Genomic DNA, 23,054 nt, shown 5'->3' with positions numbered 1-23,054 from the left:
TGACTTGCACATCTGGAATTTGCTTCAAAAAAAATCAGCATAGGGAAAGGAGAAAGTAGATAGGAGATGAAGGAGACAAGATTGGCACAGCTCATGATGCTTGAAGCTGAGTATTACATAGTTAGAACTTTACTGTGTTGCTCTCTTTTCTTGTGTCTGTACATTTGAAATTATCCATAATACAAATTTTCAAAAAGGAAAACATTAGGAGAAAAAGGGCAGTAGTGAAAGCGCATGGGGAAAAATCAGGGCTATGCATTTATCCAAACCAGTGTCTCCTTTTGATTCATGTATATTGCGCTCATAAAATTCAAGATACCACCAACATTCAGGGCAGATGATTAAAGTCAGATCAATGCTACTAATAAACTTTTTAAATACTATTTGAAATATTGACACAGCATTGGGAAATTTTGCAAATTTAAGCAGAAAGAATCCATTTGGAGTCATTCCAAAAGTAAATTACATTTTAGGGGGTCTATTTGAACTAGCTGTAATCAGCAGCTCAAGTACTTTTTTAAATTCATTGACTATGAATTACATTTCAAACCAATCATCTTGTTTATTTCTGCAAAATTTCAGAAACCAAGTGATCAGCTTAAAATTCCTGCCCTGCCAGGTCTCTTTGTTAAAGCTAAAGCAATTTTCTGCCATAAATTCTGCTAGCAGGAGGAAAGACATTAAAATATCTTGCCAACAAAATAGAATATAAAACACAAATAAAGCCAAGAATTAAGCTTAAACAATTTAGTCATGCATTTTTGTTGGTTAATCAGGAAAGAGTAAAGGAATTCATAACAAAAATATATGACCAGGAAAGGGGAGATAAGACTGTAGGGAAATTGCCATCCATCAACTGGCACTTAATTAAATTGTATGGCCCTTTATATTCAAACTATTTTAATCAAGAAAAATTTCTTAAATCCCAGGATGCCTTAAGTTCAGAAATAAAATCAGAGGTCTGTTCTTTTGTCTTTGAGGAGCATTTTCAGAGAAGTAACAGATGCCGAAAATACTTCCTCAGCATGGGAATATGCCTGTGATAGATACATATGAAAAATTTTTTAAAAAGCAGCAAGTGCTTGTCTTCTATCAGAACATTAATGTTTAAAGCCAAAGAATGTCTATCATTCTTCAACTTAAAAACTCCCTGTTTACATAAAGATACAGTGGCTCGGTCTGTTTCATAGAACTTGCCTCCTTCTTGGGGAAGAACATCATTTGGCTTTATCAAGGACACTAGTCTCCAGGAAGTAAGGAGCTCCGTACTTGCACTCGCGCCCATACATCACACAGAAAAGATCTGAAGACATTGGAAACCTTACAAAACCTGAGAGATTGGGAGAAAAAAGATGCAGAATCCACTGAGAAATATTAAAGCAGAAAGTGAAAAAGGAAGATAAACTATGAACATATGTATCACCCAATGATAAAAGATAAAGTTAAAAATTTTTAAACAATTTAATGTTTACTTATTTTTGAGAGAGAGAGACAGAGAGAGAGACAGAGAGGGTGGGGGTGGGAGGAAGAGACATACAGACAGAGCATGAATGGGGGAGGAACAGAGAGAAGACAAAGAATCTAAAACAGGATCCAGGTGCTCTCAACACAGAGCCTGACACAGGGCTCAAATTCAGAATGTGAGATCATGACTGGAGCTGAAGTTGTACACTTAACCGACTGAGCCACCAGGTGCCTCACTAAAAGATAAAATTTAAAGTTGGTTCTACTAGTAAAAACACAAATTCTATTGTTGAATTTGTTAGCTCAACATCTTCCAGATTTTGTTGGTAGTGACCTTGGGCAATTTGCTCTAGTAGCTTGACAAGATAATGTGAAATTAAAAAAGGGTATCTAAAATTCAAGTTGAGCAACATATTAAGATACAACTTATATGCAAAAATGTATCTGAGGTAATAAATTTGCAAAGAATTACTGATATATCTGAACCGTACATCTTAGATTCTGGCTGTAACACTTTAAAACAGATGAACATGAATTTGGATATATAATTAAGGAAGAGAAGGTCTCCTGAATAAGAGACACACAGGAAGCTTTGGGTCCACGTGGATAAAAGGATTAGGCATTCACCTTCTCGTTCACTCACATGGACAAGTAAAAATGTTTTAGAAGTGCTGACAATTCTCTTACAGTTGCCACAACAGGAAGACTGTTTTGTCTGGGGGCTTACCAAAGCTGGACACATTTGGAAAAGAGGCTTCCATTACAGGCTGATCACTTAGCTTCACCACGATACAGGTAGATGCTTCAGAATCTTCAGTTCTTATCTTGGCAGCTACATATTTTTCATCAGGCGCAACTCTGATACAATCAATGAAGGGCTGGTCTAATTTAAGTTCCTCCAAATTGAATAAAACTTCATAATTATCATTATCCGCTGCATAAAGACAAGTACGAAAGTGTTAACTCCACAAGATATACTGAAAAAAATCTTTAGTATTTCAGTGTTTTAATGAGCAGTCCCCTTCTATGAGACACAAACCAGCCTCCTTCAGCACTCACAACAGCTTGATTGGCATAGAAAGGGACATTTGCTTTTTATTATTGTCCTATGCTATTCAGTGTCATTCCATGCATCAGTCTATGTGATACTATTTGACAGATACATTCTACTATTTATAGATTATATAGAACCTAGAGGGTTATTACTTAACATAATGTAATACAGGAGATATTACAAAAAACACTGGTTCCCACCTCCATTCTCCCTACCAAAGCTTTTGAGTGTAGCTGTTAACTAGAACTTAAGTAAACAAAGATACGAACTAGTCACCTTTTTTTAAATGCAGAAATAATCCACAAAATATTTTCTATGCCTTTGAGAAACTAATACCAAATTTCCTATGAAATATGGGAAATATGAAAAATCAGACTATGTTAAAAAAAAAAAAAAAAAAGGAAAACCTGCAGTGTACCTTCTTCATCTTTGGAACGAACCAAGCAGCAACCTTCTTGGTAATAAACAAAACCACCATGCTTCACCTGAGAAAAAAGAAACAAATGATTTATTTAATAATTATTTAAATACAATTCAGTTAAATTAACTGTTTAATGGTCTGACCATTTAAAATGAAGAAATGAAGGGGGCGCCTGGGTGGCTCAGTCGGTTCAGCGTCCGACTTCAGCTCAGGTCATGATCTCACGGTTCATGGGTTTGAGCCCTGCGTAAGACTCTATGCTGACAGCTCAGAGCCGGGAGCCTGCTTCAGATTCTGTGTCTCCCTCTCTCTCTGCCCCTCCCCCACTCATTGTCTCTCAAAATAAAATAAAAGACATAAAAACATTAAAAAAATAAAATGAAGACATAAAATCTTTAGTAGACCTACTGAAGTCTATGAATGAACCCATAACACAAAATGGATCACTTTTCAAGATATGGTTCTCACACATTCACAATCACCAGAGGAGTTTCTAACATAAATGTAGGAAGCGACAAAGAGAATGCATAACAGAATTTATGTTGGTCCTTATGACTGCATAAACCACTTTAGGTATATTTGGGAGTCTCTGACATCCCTATGGTGGGATTCTGGTAACAGAGATTGAATGGCAGCTTTAAGGTAATCCAAAATGAGGCAGATGTAGAAATGAGGGTTCAGACTACTCTGAAAATCCAGTCAATAAACTTGCTGAGATTCTTTTCCTCTAAGTATGCAGTCACTACCAACTGTCCATCGTTTCCATTGGATTTCACACAAAGCGTCTTCCAGGTTGACAGATATATACGATCTGAGACTGAGAGGATGAATATTACTCAATATATAAACAGTACTCTTGTCTAATACCTACCTATTAAATGCAATTCACTGATTGATAAGATTTCAGGTAGCCTAAGACACATTTGTCACATGCTAGTAAATGGCATATTTTGAATCTGGATTCCTGATTTTTAACCTACTGCTATTTCCACTCTACCATGAATGTGATTTTCATTTATACGTTGTGGTTCTATTTTCCAGTCTTACTGAGAAATGTGCAATATGCACATTCAATCTGTTTCAACTGACTATCGATGACTATAGTAACCATAAAAAGGTCAAATACTTGGCTTTTGTGGTGTTATACTCTTTAAAGTGAATTTGCTTTTATTAAAAAAGTGTAGATAGGGCAATCAGGTACTTTTCAAATAATAAAAGTATGATGGTTTCATATGAGTTTTTCCATGAAATTATTATTATTCCTTTAATTCAAAGTTTATTTATTTTAAGACAGAGAGAGAGAGAAAGAGAGCAAGCACACATGCATGCACGGGGGGGGGGGGGGGGGGGGGGGGGCCGCAGAGAGAGAGGGAGAGAGACAGAACCCCAAGCAGGCTCTGCACTGATGTGGAGCTTAAACTCAAGAATTGTGAGGTCATGACCTGAGCCAAAATCAAGAGTCAATGTCAGATGCTTAGCTCAGCTGAGCCACCCAGGTGCCCCTCTCCATGGAATTATTTACAACATTTTAAAACAGAACATGTTGTTTCCAAAAAAGAATTAACACAATAGTCTGGAAATTTATTTTGACCTTTATTGTTCATTTTAAAAATCACTCTGATTATTTTTTGTTGTTTAAGTTTCTCAGCATATTTTAAAGGTAAAAAGCAGTCTAATTTTAATGTGAGATTATGTCTAAAATCACAAAGTACTTCATTTGTGGGGTGCCGCCAGGGGGCTTAGTCGGTTAAGTGTCTGATATTGGTCCAGGTCATGATCTCACAGGTCGTGAGTTTGAGCCCTGTGTTGGGCTCTGTGCTAACAGCTCAGAGCCTGGAGCCTGCTTCAGATTGTGTCTCCCTCTCTCTCTGTTCCTCCCCCATTTGCACTCTGTCTCTCAAAAAATACACTAAATGTTTAAAAAAAAAATAAAAAAAACAAACAAAAAACAAAGTACTTCATTTGCATCTTGACTGGTAATATCAGATGAAAAAAATAAAAGATATCCTACCTCTGCATTGATGATTTCATATTCTTCCTGTGGCTGTGTTTCTAATTTTGTTCTCACTTTTTCAAATGCATCCATGTTTTCTGAAAGTGATTTTTCGCTTTCTTGTTTAATAGGCAGAAAATCCTGAAAAAGGTTTTATTGGTATGATCATAATATTTCAAACTAGAGAAAAAAACCTTTGCTTTTTAGAGATCATCCTTATTTCCTTTACATGAAAGTACTACAATGTTAGGTCTATACCTATGAAATATGTATTTCATCGTATTCAATGATGTTTCTTAAGCTCAAGAAATGATCCCCTCTTTTTCATTTAAAGATGTAAACAAATAAAATAAGGTGGACACCTCATGGCTATACTATTAACTTACACGTATTAAGTCCTTAAGATGCAGAAGCACAAAGAAGCACTGGAGAATGTTCAGAAATACTGTAAGAAAGGTTTATACAAACTTAAGCAGTAAAAGAAAGGATGTTTACATATTTAATAGTCAGATGTAAGAGGTAGAAAAAATGTTTACTGAGTTTTATAAAGTACTAAAATACTTCCTAAAAGGAAAGGCATTTCAAAGGGAGAGGAAGACATTATCTTTATTAATAAATGTTCGCTATTATTTTATTCACAGCAAGTAGTATAAGAAATGTGTCTTAGTTTATATCTTTATTAGCCGCAATTTTCTTCTCTTGTGGGGATAAGGAAACCTCAAATAGAACTGTTTATCAGATCAAAAGGTTAATTAATACTTTATAAAACAGAGCTTCTCTTTAAATTTAAGGAAAAAATATGTTCACTATATAAAAGGAAAAATAAGAAAAATAATGGAAAATTAATAAACATGAGCAGAGATACAGATTATAGCTAAAGAAGCATTCAGTGTCTTATTGGAAGTATATATTGGAAGCTAAGAGCTTTAGGTGACCTCTGGTGAGCATATAAGTGCCATATGAATTATTAAAATTTGGATATGGCAGGGACTTCAGTTATCACATAAAAAAGGTTCACTAATTCAAACCTCCACAGGCTTGCTTTGGTTAAGCAAAAGAATTCTAGTCAAGATCATCAATGTCAGCTTTCTGCCAAAGATGACACCTGTACAGTATTTGTGCCAGAAGGGCCCTAAGCCTTTGGGAAGGACCACTAACAGCTGGTAAATATTTATTGCACAAGCGCGTCCATGATACTTTACCAACACTGTAGAGAATGTAAGCTATAAATACAGTTTATATCACAAAAAGTTTATAATCTCAAACACAAGAATAAAACGGATATATCACGAAAACAAATTGCTGGAAAAATGATCATTTTCAGAGTTTTTCCTTTGGACTTTTTGAGAAGCTCTATGATCTGGATTCATTCGTTCTCTACTTCATTCGTCTAAGTCATTTGTTCTCTACTTCAATTGTATATTTAATATTGTATATTTAATATGCTTTAGTAATTATTTGACATCCAAATACTGGAGACTCTTAGGTTTATTTTTCATTTATTTTTTTAGCGTTTACACAAAATCTAGAGTTGATCTTTAGAGTAGTGAGGTGAATTACTTGTATTAATAATTTCCTACTGTCACTCAAAACAAAAATCAGAAGATCATTAGAAATCTATCTTGAAACTATAACTTAGCTATTGGAACTGTTTTTTCATTTCCAGGTATATTGCTTATTTGTTCTGTAATTTTATCGGAACTATTGAAGTAGAGTGGCCATGAAGTAGAGTTAGGATAGCTATGGCCAGTAGCTCTTTCTATCTTGCAGTTTTTAGCACATTCTGCATCAGGGAGCTGGGCCCTGCTCCTTTTAAATAACCATTCTTTTTCTTCTTAATACCCATTCTTATAGAGCCATGGCCAACACAGGGCTAAAGGCAACAGAACTGGGAATAATACCTGTTCTCTTGGTCAAATTTATTTTATTCTTTTTTTTTTTTTTAATTTCTAGGAGAGAGAAAGAGAGAGAGACCGCATGAGCAGGGGAGGGTCAGAGAAAGAGGGAGTTACAGACTCTGAAACAGGCTCCAGGCTCTGAGCTGGCAGTCAGCACAGAGCCCGACGTGGGACTCGAACCCACGAACCGCAAGATCATGGCCTAAGCGAAAGTCAGACGCTTAACCGACTAAGCCACCCAGGCGCCCCCAAATTTATTTTATTCTTGATTAACCTTTTTCTGTGTCAAAAATCCAAATAAACCAAGCTTATCTGAACCAAAATAACCCTGAAAGCAATAGGATTTTTAAATGCCTTAACTTGGAAGTAAAATTCAAAGCTTTGTAAATAATTCCTCAAAAGGAATTACTCCCAGAAAAAACTGAGATTTTATATAATATTCCTAAAGTATTCCAAGCTGTTTTTGGTTTTAGTTCTGTCTCAACAATACCCGATAAGTGTTTTAAGCTTTCATTTCAATGCCACTTAGCATTATCATTAGGTCACAAGCTAAACCCATTATATATAGCCAAGTATCCTAATATGTTAATAGTCTACTCGTTTGAAGGGCCTATACTACCTAATGGAGCTGAGGTGAGAATAGCTTTAACTTAAAATTTTAAGGTTACATGTACAGTATCAACAAAGACTCCGTTAGTTGGAAAAGGCACTCTTTTTCACCTTCCAGGTGGCCTACCATAAAACCAGTTTAATAATGAAACTTATGAAACAGGAGAATGGAATATGTGAACTTCATTATGGCAAAGGATGCTGAATTCTAACGACCGAAAAAATCACACAGTAGAAAACTACTGGACAGCTTTTAGTCAAAATGGTACCATTAATAAATGGCTAATTCCAAGTCTAGGGGAAGAGAGTAAAAAGAAGGCTTGTTTTTAAGCAAGGACATGCCCAAAGATTAATGGAGATGCATTAATGGAGCCCGTCTGTTACAGGTTCCTACATTTGGGACAATATGAGTATCAAAAAGAATAATGGTTAAAACTGATATTCCCCCTGAAAAATATAAAAATTCATAGTAAGTTGAAAACAAGCCAAAACAAACAGGAAACCTCTCCAAACACACCAAATTAAAGCAAGAAAAGAGAATTCAACTAAAAAGAAAACTCTGCTTTACAGAATAATATCAGCTGATAAATGTAAAATTACAGAAATAAGAAAATCATTAGCAACTCCAGTGAAACAACTGATCAGGGTAAAGATCATCAATAGTTGTTAAACATATTAAGTGAAATGATATTGGGTAACAGTACTGAAGTACTACCCTACTGATTACTTAGTAACTACAAAGGGAATAAGGCCCCTTTACATACAGAGAACTAGCAATTATTACTTGAACCAAAATTATCAAGCTTAGCATCATAATAGTAGGACATTATAGGTCCTGTGAAATGCAGTATGAAGCATTTCAACTTAACCAGACAGAGAGTAAACCTTCAGGAAGTAGAAGAAACAAAATAAAGTGGTTTCAATGAAGTTGGTAAAGAAACTAGAGAAGATCAATAAAAAGTCAGTTCTTTTCAAAAGACTATTAGAAATTAAAAAGGTGCTATAACTACAGATGTAATACAGATTTTAAAAAGTCACAATAAAGTTCTTTGTGGCTATACATTCGAAAACATAGATAAAATAAATAATTTTCCAGAAAATAAATGAATTACCAAAATAGAATAAAAAAAAGGAAGAGCTCTATAAGCCAATAACTATCAAAGAAATTAAACTAGTAATTAAGTGTCCTCTTCTTAAAAGAGATACCAAATCCAGATGCTGTCAAAGGTTGCTTTCTTAAATCTTCAAGGAACTGATGATCTTCTCATATGCTAACTAAGAAAACAATGTCAACTATCTAAAACTACTTATCAGGGAAATATAACCTTGACACCAAAACTGGACAATGACAATGAAAGACAATTAAAAGTCAATTTATCGTATAATATAGACTAAAAAACCCAAATATATAATGAATCAGTGTATTTTTATAAAGTACAAAACAAAAAATAGTAACAGTAATAATAAAATCCTCTGTGACCAAGTAGAATATATCTTAAGAATTAAAGGATGGTTCAATGTTAAAAAATCTATTAACGTAATCTAACACAAATAAAGGAGATAAATCTTAGGGCCATTTCAATTAATGCAGAAAAAATGGAAAATCATCAAGGCACTTTAAAAAATGATAAAACCTTAATTAGGAATGGAGAATTTAGAGAAATTAGGGACTTCTTAGACTTGATAAACAGTCTCTGTTGTTTTACACTGGACCATACAAAATCTGTAAGTAACATACCTCAAGTGTATTTGTATTAGCTCGCATCTTATTTAGCATCTGTGAAACACTTCTCAATAGCCTTAATTATACTTAAAATATCTAGTTATATTTGCTATCTGGTTGTTCAAAAGCGATTGTTAAATGAAGGGAAGTAATAGTTCCCTATGCCCCCTACTTCCAATTCCTTTCCTCCCTTTTCTTGCCCTACTCATTCCACTGACCCTCTTGTTACGATCACTGATGGCCACAACACTGCAAAATACAAAGGTTATTCTAGGTATTCATGTTACTTAACCTATAAGCATCATGACACAGTTGATCACTTCCTCCTCCTGAAAACACTTTTCTTCTCCTGACTTCCAGGCCACCTCATTCTCATTGTTGTCCTATTTCACTGGCCCTTCTCAGTCTCTTTAGTGGGTTCCTGCTCCCTGGCTTCTTAACATCAGCGTATCCTGGACCATTTCCTCATCTATAGTCTGCAAGAATTCCCTTGATGATCTCATCCAGCCTTATGACCTTCAATGCTATTTATATGCTGAGGACTCCCAAATTACATCTCTAGCCTGAACTTTTCCCCTGCATAAGCTGGGAAAATAGATGGATATAGAAAAGTTCTATAGCCAACTGACTATTCAACATTTCTACTTTGGATGACTAATAGGTATGTCAAAGACATCCAAACCCAAACCTCCAGTCGCCCCATGTATCCTCTCTCCCACAAAAGTCTTGTTCTCCAATGACTCCCATCCTGATAAATGACAATTCTGTCCTTCCAGTTAATCAAGCTTAAAACCATAGTCTCCTCTTTTTCTCTTGATGCAACCAAGTGATCTGCAAATCCTTTCGATTCAACTTTCAAGATACATCTAGAATCTGACCACTTCGTAGTCTTGTTCTGGCACTACTCTGGTGGTACTGTTATCCTCTCTCCTTTGGATTACTGCAAAAGCGTAAATGCTCTCTGCTTCTGCTCCTGTCTTCCATAAAGCTGTTTTCAACAAAAGAGCTGGCATGAGCCTAAAGTTCAATCATATCATTTCTTTACTCGAAGCCCTCCAACAGGTTTCCATCTCACTCAAGAAGAAAAGGGAAAATCCCTGCAATGGTCTATAAGGTCCTACAGGATTTGTTCCACTACCTTGCTGACCCTATCTACTACTATATTCCTCCCACACCCACTTGCTCTGAGCCATCCTGGCCTCTTTGATATTGCTTGAACATGACTGGCTTGCTCCCAACTCTGTTTCTTGGAACTTGCTATGCCCTATGCTCAAATACCTCCTTCAAGCTATTTCTCAAATGGTACCTTCTGGGTTGGGCCTTCCCTGACCCTCCTATTAAATAACCACCCTCCCTATCTCAATGTGACCTATTCATTCTTTCCCCATTTATGTTGCACTGTACCTACTGTCTTTGACATACTTTATATTTTATTCATATACTACATTCTTCTCTCTTCTCTCAACTAGAATGGTAAACTTCATGAAGGCAGGGATTTTTGTTTCCTTTGCTCACTGCTATATACCTAATTGCTAGAATGGTGCAGAGTTGGGGTTCAACAAATAATTGCTGAGTAAAATGAAACAAAGCATAAAACATAAAAATTAGAAAACTCATTTAAACAAGACATCATAAAGTGAAAACACACAGCACAAATACAGAAAAGATATCTACAGCACACAAAAGACGAAGGACATGTAAACACCTCTTGTGAATCAGTAAGAAAAAGAAAACTCAATAGGAAAAATGGTTAAAGGATATGAATGTGCAATTCAAGAAGACAAAACCAAACGGGTTGATGAACACAGAAAAAAATGCTCAACTTCATCACTAATCAGGACATTGAATATTAATGACACACTTGACATACTGACATATTTATCTGTTGGAAGACAAAAAAAAAGGTCTGATAATATCAAGTGTTATTTGAGATACAGATAGAACTCTCATATTCTTAGTTTGTCTGTAAGATAGTTTTATTAATTTGATAAACATTAGCAAATGAATATAATCATGAATTCTTTTATTTTTAAGTTTACTTATTTTGAGAGTGACAGAGACAGTGTGACTAGGGAAGAGACAGAGAGAGAGGGGGAGAGAGAGGATTCCAAGTAGGCTCTGCACTTGCAGTGCAGAGCCCAACATGGGGCTTGAATTCACGAAACCATGAGCTCATGACCGGAGCCAAAACCAAGAGTCGGACGCTAACCAACTAATCCACTCAGGTGCCCTCCCTATAATCAGGAATTCTAATTTTAGTTATAAGATTCTAGAGACAGTCTAGCACATATGAATATGGATAAGAATATGGATATGAATATGGAATATGAATATGAATAAGGAGATACACATAAGATTGTGCTTTGCAGACTTGCTCTGTAAGTCTGGAAATTGGATATAATCTATATGCTTGTCCAAAGGAAATGGACTAATTGTGGTATATCACACAATGGGTACTACATAGTAGTTGTAGGAAGTGAACCAGCAATATACATATTAATGTAGAATCTCAAAATCGGAAGTTGTACAAAAAAGCAAGTTATACAATTTTAAGTATATAAAGTTTTAAAACATGCAAAACACTATATATGTCAATTCATACAAAAACACACATGGAAAGATAGATTAAGGACAATGATCACCACTGGGGAGGTTGGGAAATGTGATCTGGGAGGTACACAGGAGTCTTCAAATGTATGTTATTTTTCCTAGTTAAGAAAAGTCACATTTGAAGTGCGCCTGGGTGGCTCAGTCGATTAAGCATCCAACTTCAGCTCAGGTCATGATCTCACGGTTCATGGGTTTGAGCCCCACATCAGGCTCTGTGCTGACAGCTAGCTCAGAGCCTAGAGCCTGTCTTCGGATTCTGTGTGTGTGTCTCTCTCTCTCTCTGACCCTCCCCTGCTCACGCGGTCTCTCTCTGACTCTCAAAAGTAAATAAAAAAAAATTAATTAAAAAAAAAGAAAAAAGTCACATTTGAGTAGTGAGTACGTATTTGTTATGGTATTGTGGCTCTGTAAATATTTGTAGTAATTTATAATAAAAGGTATTAAAAAAAAAGGTATTGGGAATCAGGTTACCTGATGTCTAGTTCTGACTGCTAATGTTTTTGACTTAACCTATGGCTCTGTGGTTCCAGTTTTTCCATCTGTAAAGAAAGAACTCACACACTTCCTGATTTCAAAACTTACTACAAGGTTCTCACAATCAAGAGTGTGTGGTATTGGCATCACAATAGACATACAGATCAACAGGCTAGAACTGAGAGTTTCAGACCTTTACATTTATGGTCAATTGATTCTGACAAAGGGTGTGAACATAATTCAATGGAAAAAGAATAGTCTTTTCATCAAATGGTGCAGGGATAAGTGGATATCTATCTACAAGCAAAAGAATGAAGGCAGACCCCTACCCCTCACACCATATATAAAAATGAATTTAAAACAGATCATAGAATGAGCTCACACTGGATGATTTCTGGGGTCTTTCTTCCAGTAGTAAAATTTATGGTTACATGAAAATAAAAAATTTATTCATCCACCTCTTAATTTATTCCAGAAACATTTACTGCTTATCCACTATGAGGATATCATTATGCTCTGTGCTGGACATATAAAGACGTACATTATAAAATTCTTGTCCAAATGGATGTCACAGTCTAATAAGGAAGTTCAAAATGACATAATAATAGTACAGATAAGTATGGTTTTTATGGCCTAAATTCAGTACCTATGTATGGATAACTCTTCCCCAATTCCAGACTCAGATACCCAACTGTCTAGAGGAATCTCCGCTTTGGCAGTAAATTATATTTATTCCTTCTCTGTCTTCACCCTTAAGATCTAAGTAACAGAGTATACTTGTGACTATGACATAAGTCCATCTGAAACATAATGATGCCTAGATGTGCTTTGGAATTTAATCATTTTGCAAAGTTAACATGGTGCCTATCACAGTAAGTGGGGGGGACACTATCTTCTAATGAAACACAGATGATTTTGGAGCAAATCATCTATTAACTGGGATAAAAACTATAATAGCTTTATGTCAGTTTCGGGGGATGGGGATGGAGTTAAAACAACTTTTGTAAGAGGCTTTTGAATTTTAGGATCCAAACAGAAGAGGGATTATTAACCTATATTCTCTATTCCTCCATGAAGATGTCCCCAATAAAATGTAATCACCCTATAATGATGAAGCTCGAGTGATTCTAGCTCTTTAATCTTCCCTCAAATCTACTTCTCTCCATTTTCATGGCTATGGCCTTGGTTTAGACTCTCATCTGCATGTGTCTGAGTTCCTGACAAGGCCTCTTAACTCCAGTCAATTTTCTTTCTGCAGTTCTGTCAGAGCGATTCTTCTAAAATGCTAATCTGACTGCACCTGATTTTCAATGGCTTTCTATTACTTTTAGGATGTAGTTCAAACTTAGATTTACAAAATTGCCTGTACATGTTCTGTCCCCTGTTTACTTCTTTTGGTTCGTTTTTGACCATTTTGGCTACATTACTTGCATTGACACCCTCTCTAGATTTGAAGCTTTTACACATGCTGCTCCCTCTGTCTGGCAGAACCTTAACTACAACTGAGTCATTTCTTTTTTTGTGTAGCTCGATCCTTTTAGGACTTGGGGTCAATAATTATATTGCAATCAACAGAATGGCATTCTATAAAACTGATGTAGGCCCATATTTATGGAGAGAGGCATTCATTTAACAATATTACTATGTCATGCAATGTTTCAGACAACGGGAAACGATGTTGAACAAGGCAGGAATGGGCCCCTCCCCTCATCCCCCATGAATGTTACATTTTATTTACTTTTTAAAGTTTATTTATTTGAGAGTGAGCAAGCATGCACGTGCAAGCCAGGGAGGGACAGAGAGAATCCAAGCAGGATCCATGCTGGGTGCAGATGCAGGGCTCAATCTCATGACCATGAGATCACGACCTGAGCTAAAATAAGGCTTAACTGACTGAGCTACCCAAGTCGCCTCATGAATTTTACAGGTCAGTTAGGAAGACAAAATATTTTCCTAACTGAAGACATTTTCATTGGAAAATGACGAATAAAAAAATAATTATAGTCAAGTGGCAGGAAGAAAACAAGGCTAAGGTAGAAAATAACAAAGTGAGGAAGAGTTTCTTTGGTCACCATAATCAGAAATGTACTTTCTTAGGAAGTACCATTTAATCAAGAGCTGAAATAGGACAAGAAACTAGACGTAGAGAAGTAAATGGCCTAAAGAGAATAGCATGTACAGGCCCTAAATGGATGAGAAAGAGCTGGATTCTTTGATTTGGGAGATGATCACTGTGGCTTTACCAAGGTGGATGGGGAGCAAAGTGGCATGAAACAGGACAGGGCTAGGTGCTACAGGGCCTCGGGGGACATGATTAGAAAAGTGCATTTTGTCTTTATGTAGTAAGAAATTCTGGGAGGATTTTAAGTTGGGGAAGGACATCATTTAATTTATATTTTAAGATCATTTTTCCAGTTGTATGGAAAATGGGTTGGAAGGGAAGAAGAGGGCAAATAAGGAGCCTGTTTAGGTGGCTTTTCTAGTAGTCCAGGTGAAAGATGACTAAACGGGTAATGGTACAGACAGAAAAAAAGAGACAGATGCAATATATATTTTGGAGGTTAGTGTAGTGTTTCTGAAAGCATGTCATCATGATGGTATACAGGATTTGGGATATGGGAACATTTTATTAAAAAGAATATAACTGGCACATCAAGTTGGTCATTTACTAAATGTATTCCTTGGAATAAGTGAAGCTGATTAAGCTAAAATAATTAAGGAAATAACAGCCTAATAACAGTGCTATTGAGATACATTAAATATCATGAAGTTAGTTTGGGGTATTACTTGACTTGACGGCAGGTACAGGGACGGGAGGAATAAAAAATGTTTTCCTGTGTTTGCAGTTATGAACCACTAAGTATACAGCAATGAGAAGAAGTAGAATTGAGTTGGGGAAGTTCAACTGTGGAAAGCTTGTTGCAAGCTGTTCAACTGGCAAGTGTTAGGTGGGCCTCGAAATACTGTGTAGCAGAGAGGAGTCTGGGATGAATAATTGCTACAGTACTTAAATCCACAGGCATGGATAAGATTGCTTAAGAAGAAATTAGAGAGAGAAAAAAGGGGCAGGACTAAGCCCTGAGAGACTCCAAAATGTAGAGGTCATCTGAAAGAAAAGTTAGAAAAGGAGACTGAAGTTAGGTTTGTAAGGTAGGAAGAAAACCAGGAAAACATGGAGTCAAGAGCCAAACACAGAAGAGTCTTTCAAGAAGGGATGGTCAAGGGGTGCTTGAGTGGCACAGTCGGTTAAGCGTCTAACTTGGGCTCAGGTCATGATCTCAAGGTTCGTGGGTTCATGCCCCACGTGCTGACAGCTAGCTCAGAGCCTGGAACCTGTTTTGGATTCTGTACTTCCCTCTCTCTCTGACCCTCCCCCACTCACACGGTCTCTCTTTCTCTCAGAAACAAATAAAAAAAACATTAAAAACATTTAAAAAAAAGAAGGGATGGTCAAGTGTATCAAATTTACTGAGACAGCCTGTAAGAGGAGGAAACAGAAGGGCTGAATTATGCTCCATCACTAGTGACACTGACTGAGATTTTAAAGGAGGAATAGGAGCCATACTACAGCGGCATAAGGAATGGACTATGGAGAAAATATGAAGCTGTACAGGCAATCTCACTCTGAGCTGCTACAAAACAATGGTGAGACTACACCGTTCACTTTTCTTGCTTTCCTGAGTTTTGCTTTCAAATATTCCCTTTCTGCTTCTTTCCTGACGATGTTTCAAACCCGTCGGTAATGCCTACAAGTCACCGGCCAGGGGTGCTAGTGAGGGAGATACCCATCTGCCAAATTAATTGATCTTAGAACTACTGCAGGACCTGCTATAATCTGTATTGTAGGAATAGCCAACATGTTTAGCCAAAGGATTCAGTATGTTCCCTTCTCTTATTTGGTTTTCTTCTTGTATCTTGTTCAACTCTGCATGATCAAAGGACTTAATTTTGTAGGCAGGGCAGAATGCTGTAGAAGATAAAGATACGTGGTATCTGGTCTGATGCTACTCTTTTTCTATTACTAGCTGGTGGAGATGTAAAATGGAGTAAGCTCACCCTGCCTTCTGGTGATGGTGAATGGAAAGCTAAGGGCAACTGGGTGGTTCAGTTAGTTGAGGGTTCAACTTTGGCTGAGGTCATGATCTCATGGTTTGTGTGCTCAAGCCCCACATCAGGCTCTCTGCTCCCAGAGCAGAACCCACTTCAGATCCTCTGTCCCTCCCCCTCTTTTCTTCCCCCACTTGTGCACTCTCAAAAATTAAAAAAAAAAAAAAAAAAAAAAAGCTCAGGTACTTGCCAGTGAGAACTTCAGAAATGAATGAATTCAATTAAGTTTAGACCAGTAACACTTGGTAACCAAGCATCTCTAGATCCTAAATGCAAGTCTGCTGTCAGTGGCAGGCTGTGAATTTCAGAATTACCTGAGAAGCTTAAAAAAAAGGGGTGGGGGAGGAAGAGGAGGAGGAGAATAAGACCTCAGCCACAGAGGTTTTGCTCCAGCAGCTGCGGGGTAAGATCCAGGAATCTGTATTTCTGAAAAGCTCCCAGGGACTTCTTGATACACAGCTATCCTGCAGAAGAGGGTTGGTACTAAAGACTCTCAAATGTACAGGGGATAATTTGTTGCTAAGGTTAACAAGGAAGAGGTACAGAATCATGAAACTACAGCACTGGAGGACTTTTAGAGACTCCTACCTTGAAACTCCCTTTCTTTTTCCAGTCGGGAAGATGAGAATCCTGACTAGTTCACTGACACACCAGTCACGGACAGACCCCTGGGGTTTCTACTGCATCTGCTGCCCCTCTTCTTCTTCAGTTAACTTAAATAGGTCTTTACCTTAAGGGGATACATATTGTAATTTGCCTACAGGCACCAACAACTCTTTTTGACTTTATTGCCCCTGGAGGAGTGAACGCAGTTGGAACCGAGGGGAAGCGTGCTGAAAGAAGAAAATGGGCATTCTTGTTTGTAGGTCTCCGCACAGCTTCCCCAGGGCCCAGTGATCACACAAGACAGAGAGCAGCTTTCAGACCTCCCCACTTCTCAGAGAAGAAATGGCTGATGTAGGACATGCGAAAGCAGGACCAGTTTTTCAGTTGAAGAGTTACTAGAAGAACGACTTTTCTTGGAGTCCCCGAGTCAGGTTAAAGTTTCTAGGTGACAGGAATCTATGAAAGAGAATTGAAAAGTTGCCTTGGGGACAGATGGAGGGAAAAAATAGTCAACCTCCTGTTCAGGGTGTGAGCTCATCTCAGCTGTCACTTCGGCGGTAATTCCTGCCTACTATTTATAAACTAAGCCTCAAGAGTACTAGATGACAAAGTGTTCTAAACAAAATGTAAAATAAGATGTTGTCTAGGCCCAACATTTTTCCACCAGGTAAAGTTGAAAAGTTTATCTTTCTTAAGTAGAATAAAGCTGCACACACAGACACAAAATAATGAAATAAAAGGCATAAAGAATTTCTGAGTAAAGAAAGATGCAACATGCTAAACTAAGCCAAGACACTATAAAAAAATTCGAAAGACTAAGATGTAAAGAGTAAAAAGTCTAGGAACTACAGAAAAAAAAATTAAAAGCAAAACCAAACAAAAAACAGACAAAATACCAAAACACACACAAGAACCCACAAGCATGAATTAAGAAGAGCAAACATTAAGTAATTGAGTAAATTGAGTAAAAGATGAAAAAAAATCACTTCTAAAAAGAGAAGCCACTCAAGTGTCTATTGATAGATGGATGGATAATATGGTATATAAATACACAATGGAACATTATTCAGCCATGAAGAGGATGAAATCCCAATATATTCTGTAACACTTAACATGACTTATCTAAAATAGGCAAATTCCCAGAGACAGAAAGTAGATTAAAGGTGACCAGAGGCTTGGAAAAGGAGGCAGTGGGGAGTTACAGTTTTAAGGGTACATTTCTTTTGGGTGATGACAGGGTTTTGGAAATAGTGGTGACCCCTGTCCAACACCATGAGTGTAATTAATGCCACTGAATTATACACTTAAAAGTGGTTAAAACGGCAAATTTTATGTCCTACACATTTTACCACAGTAAAAAACGAAGTAGCCAAAACAGATCGAAAAGAAATAAGTATGCAACAAGGCAATTTAAACCAGAACTTAAGATACTAAAATGTTAAGTTACTGCAAGAGTATCACCCCCACATGTAATTTAAGGAACATAACAAGTATATGGCAGGGGAGGTATGTCAAAGTAGCAGCAGCATAAGTACCTTCATCCCAAATAAGTAGGATGTCCACAAAACTTACCACCATAACCGGGGCACTTTTGAGGGAAAAGGGGACACTACTAATAATTACACAGGGACAAGAGGTGTAGATTGGGACTGTCCCAGGCAAATTAGAATGTGGGGAGACTCTCCCTACAAGGGCTATCAGGTCCTCAAGGTGGGGGTCTGGCGAAAGTACGATAGTCTGAGAGCATCTTCCTGAAGGACCCAAGTGGTCAAAAATCCAAGTCTTTATTTTTTCTTTGTTTGTTTACAAAGAACACACAATTATACGGAGTTACTGAAGCTTACAAATTTGGGATTCATAAAGCAATCAGTAGATTATTAGATTTACTTAAAAGCTATTATGGTATTCTAGGCATTTCAGGAAGGTGAATTATACTTTGAAATGCACTGGCAGGCATAAGGATTTCCTAAGGTGAACCATTTTTCATCAGTACACATCTTTATATATTACACTACAGCTCTACAAATGGATTTGTTCTTTTACACTTATATTGAGCTATGTACACAACTGAGGCTTACCATTTTAAAAATCAAACAAATTACTGAGAAAATTCGTAAGTGATATCCTACCCATTCTTTATTTGTAAGCTAAAATTTATCTTAATGACCTATAAATAGGTTAATTTAAAAAGTCCATACCTTACATGAGAAGCTCCGACTTGGGACGTTTCTTGCTAACTCTGATATCGTGGGTTTATTCTGCAGACACTTGGGTAGGTGATAATTTTTCAATTTTATTCTATTGTAATAATGATCAACGAAGTTACAGTGACTCAAGTGTTGTTTCTGCATGCATTTCCCAAGGCGAGGAATACTATACTTCAAAGCCTGGAGAAATAGTTTGCTCTTCTGCTGCATGATATCAGAGCCCCCGGTTTACGCTCCCTTTGGGGCTGTCAGCACAAGATTTCACAGGAGTGGGTTCTCAGAATATCTAAGATTCGCAGTTCTTATCCCACCCCTTCAGGGCCATCCACCCCTCAGGTTATGAATAACTGCAGACAGCTGATAACTCAGGTTAAAAATACCTGAAAACTTGTATAAGTTAAAGTTTCATTCAAATGACACCTCTCGGCAGGCGTGACTTAAATGTCTCATTTGTAAAGGCAATTCTATCAGGCTCAAACTACGCAGCACTGATTCTCGTACACATGAGGCAAACTAAAAAACAATAACAAAACAAAAACAAATAAAATAAAATAAAAATTTGCAAACAAATACATGGACTTAATGGGGGCATCTCCAGAACTCTTGAGGGCGTGAAAAGGCAAAATGGCTTTCTTACATAATTCAGAACAGACCTCTGGTGTGTATATTAGAAAAAGCCTAATTACTTAATAAAGGTGAGGAGCGTTGAGTGTTTGCTACATGCCAGGCACTTTTATGTACTTTGTCGAATTTAAATTTCATAAGGACCTGATAAGAGTAGCCGTTGTAATGTTCGTCTCACAGGTGACCAAACTGTGGCTCTGGGAGGTTTTAGCAAGTGGCTTGGAGTCAAGCAAAAAGTTCGATCTGCTTCGGCTCCAAATGTTGGACGTAACAATGACTGGACTTCACCTTTAAAAGGTGTTTAGCCCTTTAGTTAAAACAAAGCACATCACTTCAGGATGGACGAATATAATGTGACGCCACCTCTGGTTTCTGTTGAATCGATGGTTCTTATTAAACCATCAAAGGCTCTTAAGTAGTTAAGAGACACCTGGGTTCAGGTCCTCCTGCACTCACCACGTGTGCCTCAGTTTCTTCATCTGCAAAACTGAGATGATGACACCTTATGGAGTCGTTAAGAATAAAATTATACAATTTATGGTACGATCTTAGTACAGTGCCTGGCACGTAGTGTGCACTCAACAGACGCTGGCACCTATCGTTACATGAAAAATCTAAGTTTCTTGCACACTGTTGAATGTCATCATGGCAGTCTTCCACAAAACGCCCCTCGGTATCAAAGGTACACTGCTGCGTCAGATTTACTACAGATCTGATCCGCTACGACGCCTCCTCCCCCCGTAATCTCTCTCTGTGTCGCAGCAAAATAACGGGCGAGTGGGAACAAGAGATCTGCAGCCAACACTAACCACCCCCACCATTCCGCCCACCAAGGTCCCATAACGGGACTATAAGGCCCTAAGTGATTACATCCATGCCAGAAGCCTCAGTTCATCCATCTTTCATCCGCACGGATAAGACAATATGCAAAGCTAGGGATGAGGTGGGGGAGACGAAGGAGTGTTCCGGGACGACCTACTCGTTTTCCCTGCGCATCTCTCCACCCCAGGGATGAGACGGCGTGAATGAGAGAAGGTCAGGGGTGGTGGCAGTATGTGCCACGCGGAGAAGGGACGCCAAGCAAAAAGCGAAGACCAGGGGACTGAGGGGCGGCTGGGTGAGTGAAGGAAGGAGGGAACCCCTCCCACAACCCACTATGTCTTCTGTACGTACGCAAGTTGAAGGTCAGTCGGCCGGGATCTGCACACCGAAACGAAGGACGGCAAGTCTGAGAACCAGAACCTTTCAGGAAGGAGCACAGGCGACACCGCAGTCGCGTCCAGCCGAAGTCTGCGTTCCGCAGCCCGCAGAACGACAGCCAATCCAGAGCCGCCCAGAGCTGGTTTGCAGCACGCCGGTCTACGTAACCCCAGTCAAACAGCAGCACTAAGCAGATTTCGCCATTTTTATTGTGGTCACGAATGCCTTCTCCGTTTCCTGTTTTTTTTTTAAGCCTCAAAGTTCTAAGCCTTTTGGTTCTTTGCTAGTCTTCTGGGCTCTAGATGAGGCAGGGGACAGGCGGAAAAGAGGAGCCAGCGTCCCACTAATTTTGCCACCGTTCTCATGCCTTTTGGTCTGCCCTCACTAAAGATGGCCGCCGGCAAAATGGTGCAATGACGCCGGCTGCGCTGCCCCGGTTGCCAAGGAGACGCGAATACCGGAAATGCGGAATTCGGGGAGGGCGCGGCGGTCGGAGGGAGGTCCAGCTCACAGGTCCTGGCTGGGAACAAGTAGACAGGTCCTGGCAGAGGGAGAGTTGTGGCCGCGACAGCGCGGGGTACAGGCGAGTTTCACGGGATGGAGTCGCCAGTCGCCGATACCCAGGCCCGCGAGGCTGAGTGCGCTGCAGACGAGGGCCCAGCAAGCGGAGGCGCCTCTCAGAGGCTTCCAGTCTCGGAGCCCTTGGCAGCTGCCCGGTGGAAGCTTCTGCGGCAGGTAAGAGAAAGCCCACTTGCCTTACCTTTGCCTCTGGCCACTTCCCTCCCAGGTACGCAGCGAGCGACCGGTTGAGAGTCTCTCCTTTTGGCAGCTCTGGGAGTTCGCTCGTAGTTTTGCCGGGAGCCACGTGAGAAGCGCCCCCTTGCTTCAACTAAGGGTCCCACCAAAAGGGAAGAATTGGGTTGGGTGGGGCAGGGAGGGGGTAGCCAACATTCAGTTCCTGGGAAACTCAGATGGAAGTAAAAGATCTTTTTTTTGGACAATTGTTTGCGTCTCGGGGACTCCTCTTTGCTCACCAATCCAACTGGTGGGACCGCCGCTCCCCATCCTGTGCTGCTCTTGTTTCTTGCTTCTGTTTTACTTTTTTCCCCAGGTTTCTTCTTCCTTGATCCTTATCTCCCAGCCTCAGTCTGATTCAGAGTTTGGCCCCTTCCTCGGAGATCAGCGTGGTTGCCTGTGTTGAACTGTGAAGTTGCCCGCGCTGTCGGTACAGCGGCGAGTGGAGGGTGTGTCCAGAAGAGCTGCCTCTGTCCTTTGCAGGCGTGTGAAAGTTTCACGTTGATCTTGTAGTTTGAAGTGATCAGCAAGACTAGTTCGGGTGTGTTGGCTTGTTTAACGGCGGTGATTTTCTAGTACCTCAGAGTTGCTGCTGTTGTCGGTAACTTGGGTTGTATGCAGGTTTGATACATTTCTGATTTGACACCTCCGACCCTCTTTCCAAACTGCTTGAAGCAAGATGTGTTTATTGCTTTGCACACCACTGTTAATGCCTCTGCCTGAGGTTTTCTCCTGAAAACTTGACTCGAGGAGATTTTCTGTTTCTTACTGTTGTATTTTGAGAAGCATTTCCCAGCTTTGGCCACTTTACTTGAGATTGTTTGCAGGTGTCTCTAGTCACCTTTTCATATAATGTCATGTCCTAACTCAGAGATCATTTCTTTGCTGATGTTTTGAAAGTCTATCCAAAGCATCAATGACCTGGTTTTGTTATTAATATTACAAAATTGTAGGATAATAAATGCATCATTCATAAATCATTCTCATAGGAGCTTTCTACAGTGAAATAAAATATCAGTTAAAGTTGCATTATCCCAGTAGTAAATTAGGGCCTGAAAATAATCAGTCAAATCTCAGTGTGATAATTTCATTGATTCTTAGTACAGTAAAAACTCGGTTGACCAGCACATAGGTTCATTCTGAATTGCTGTCTATATCAAATCAGGACAAGCTTCAGCTATGGCTACCATTTGAACTCCCGGCATACTTTGACATTTAATGTTTTGGTACACATGTGTATTTTTATCTTCTTTCTTACTCGACTACATT

At 38.7% G+C, this 23,054-nt stretch overlaps 2 protein-coding genes across 3 annotated transcripts in view; one reads left to right on the top strand and one right to left on the bottom strand.

Moving 5' to 3' along the window:
• PREPL (prolyl endopeptidase like) overlaps window positions 1–21,079 on the bottom strand; it is a 60,536-nt gene extending 39,457 nt beyond the window's left edge. Inside the window, exons 1-5 of one of the 2 annotated variants that reach the window (XM_039232408.1) lie at window positions 20,964–21,079; window positions 19,158–19,679; window positions 4,951–5,073; window positions 2,937–3,003; window positions 2,192–2,398 (exon numbers count right to left, since the gene is read on the bottom strand). In XM_039232408.1, coding sequence (XP_039088339.1) covers window positions 2,192–2,398; window positions 2,937–3,003; window positions 4,951–5,073; window positions 19,158–19,376 — 616 coding nt within the window. In that variant the 5' untranslated portion in view covers window positions 19,377–19,679; window positions 20,964–21,079. The remainder of the gene's footprint in view (window positions 1–2,191; window positions 2,399–2,936; window positions 3,004–4,950; window positions 5,074–19,157; window positions 19,680–20,963) is intronic. The other variant, XM_039232409.1, reaches the window with a different exon arrangement.
• A 374-nt stretch (window positions 21,080–21,453) lies between these two features.
• The window catches only part of CAMKMT (calmodulin-lysine N-methyltransferase), a 397,593-nt gene continuing 395,992 nt past the window's right edge, over window positions 21,454–23,054 (top strand). The window contains 3 exon segments of the mRNA XM_039232377.1: window positions 21,454–21,476; window positions 21,478–21,538; window positions 21,540–21,725. Of these exon segments, the coding sequence (XP_039088308.1) occupies window positions 21,454–21,476; window positions 21,478–21,538; window positions 21,540–21,725 (270 nt within the window).

The sequence above is a fragment of the Hyaena hyaena genome, unplaced genomic scaffold, assembly GCF_003009895.1.
Source record: "Hyaena hyaena isolate Hyena2069 unplaced genomic scaffold, ASM300989v1 scaffold_64, whole genome shotgun sequence".
Lineage (NCBI taxonomy): Eukaryota > Metazoa > Chordata > Mammalia > Carnivora > Hyaenidae > Hyaena > Hyaena hyaena.
This window is presented reverse-complemented; position numbering and strand designations above follow the sequence as displayed.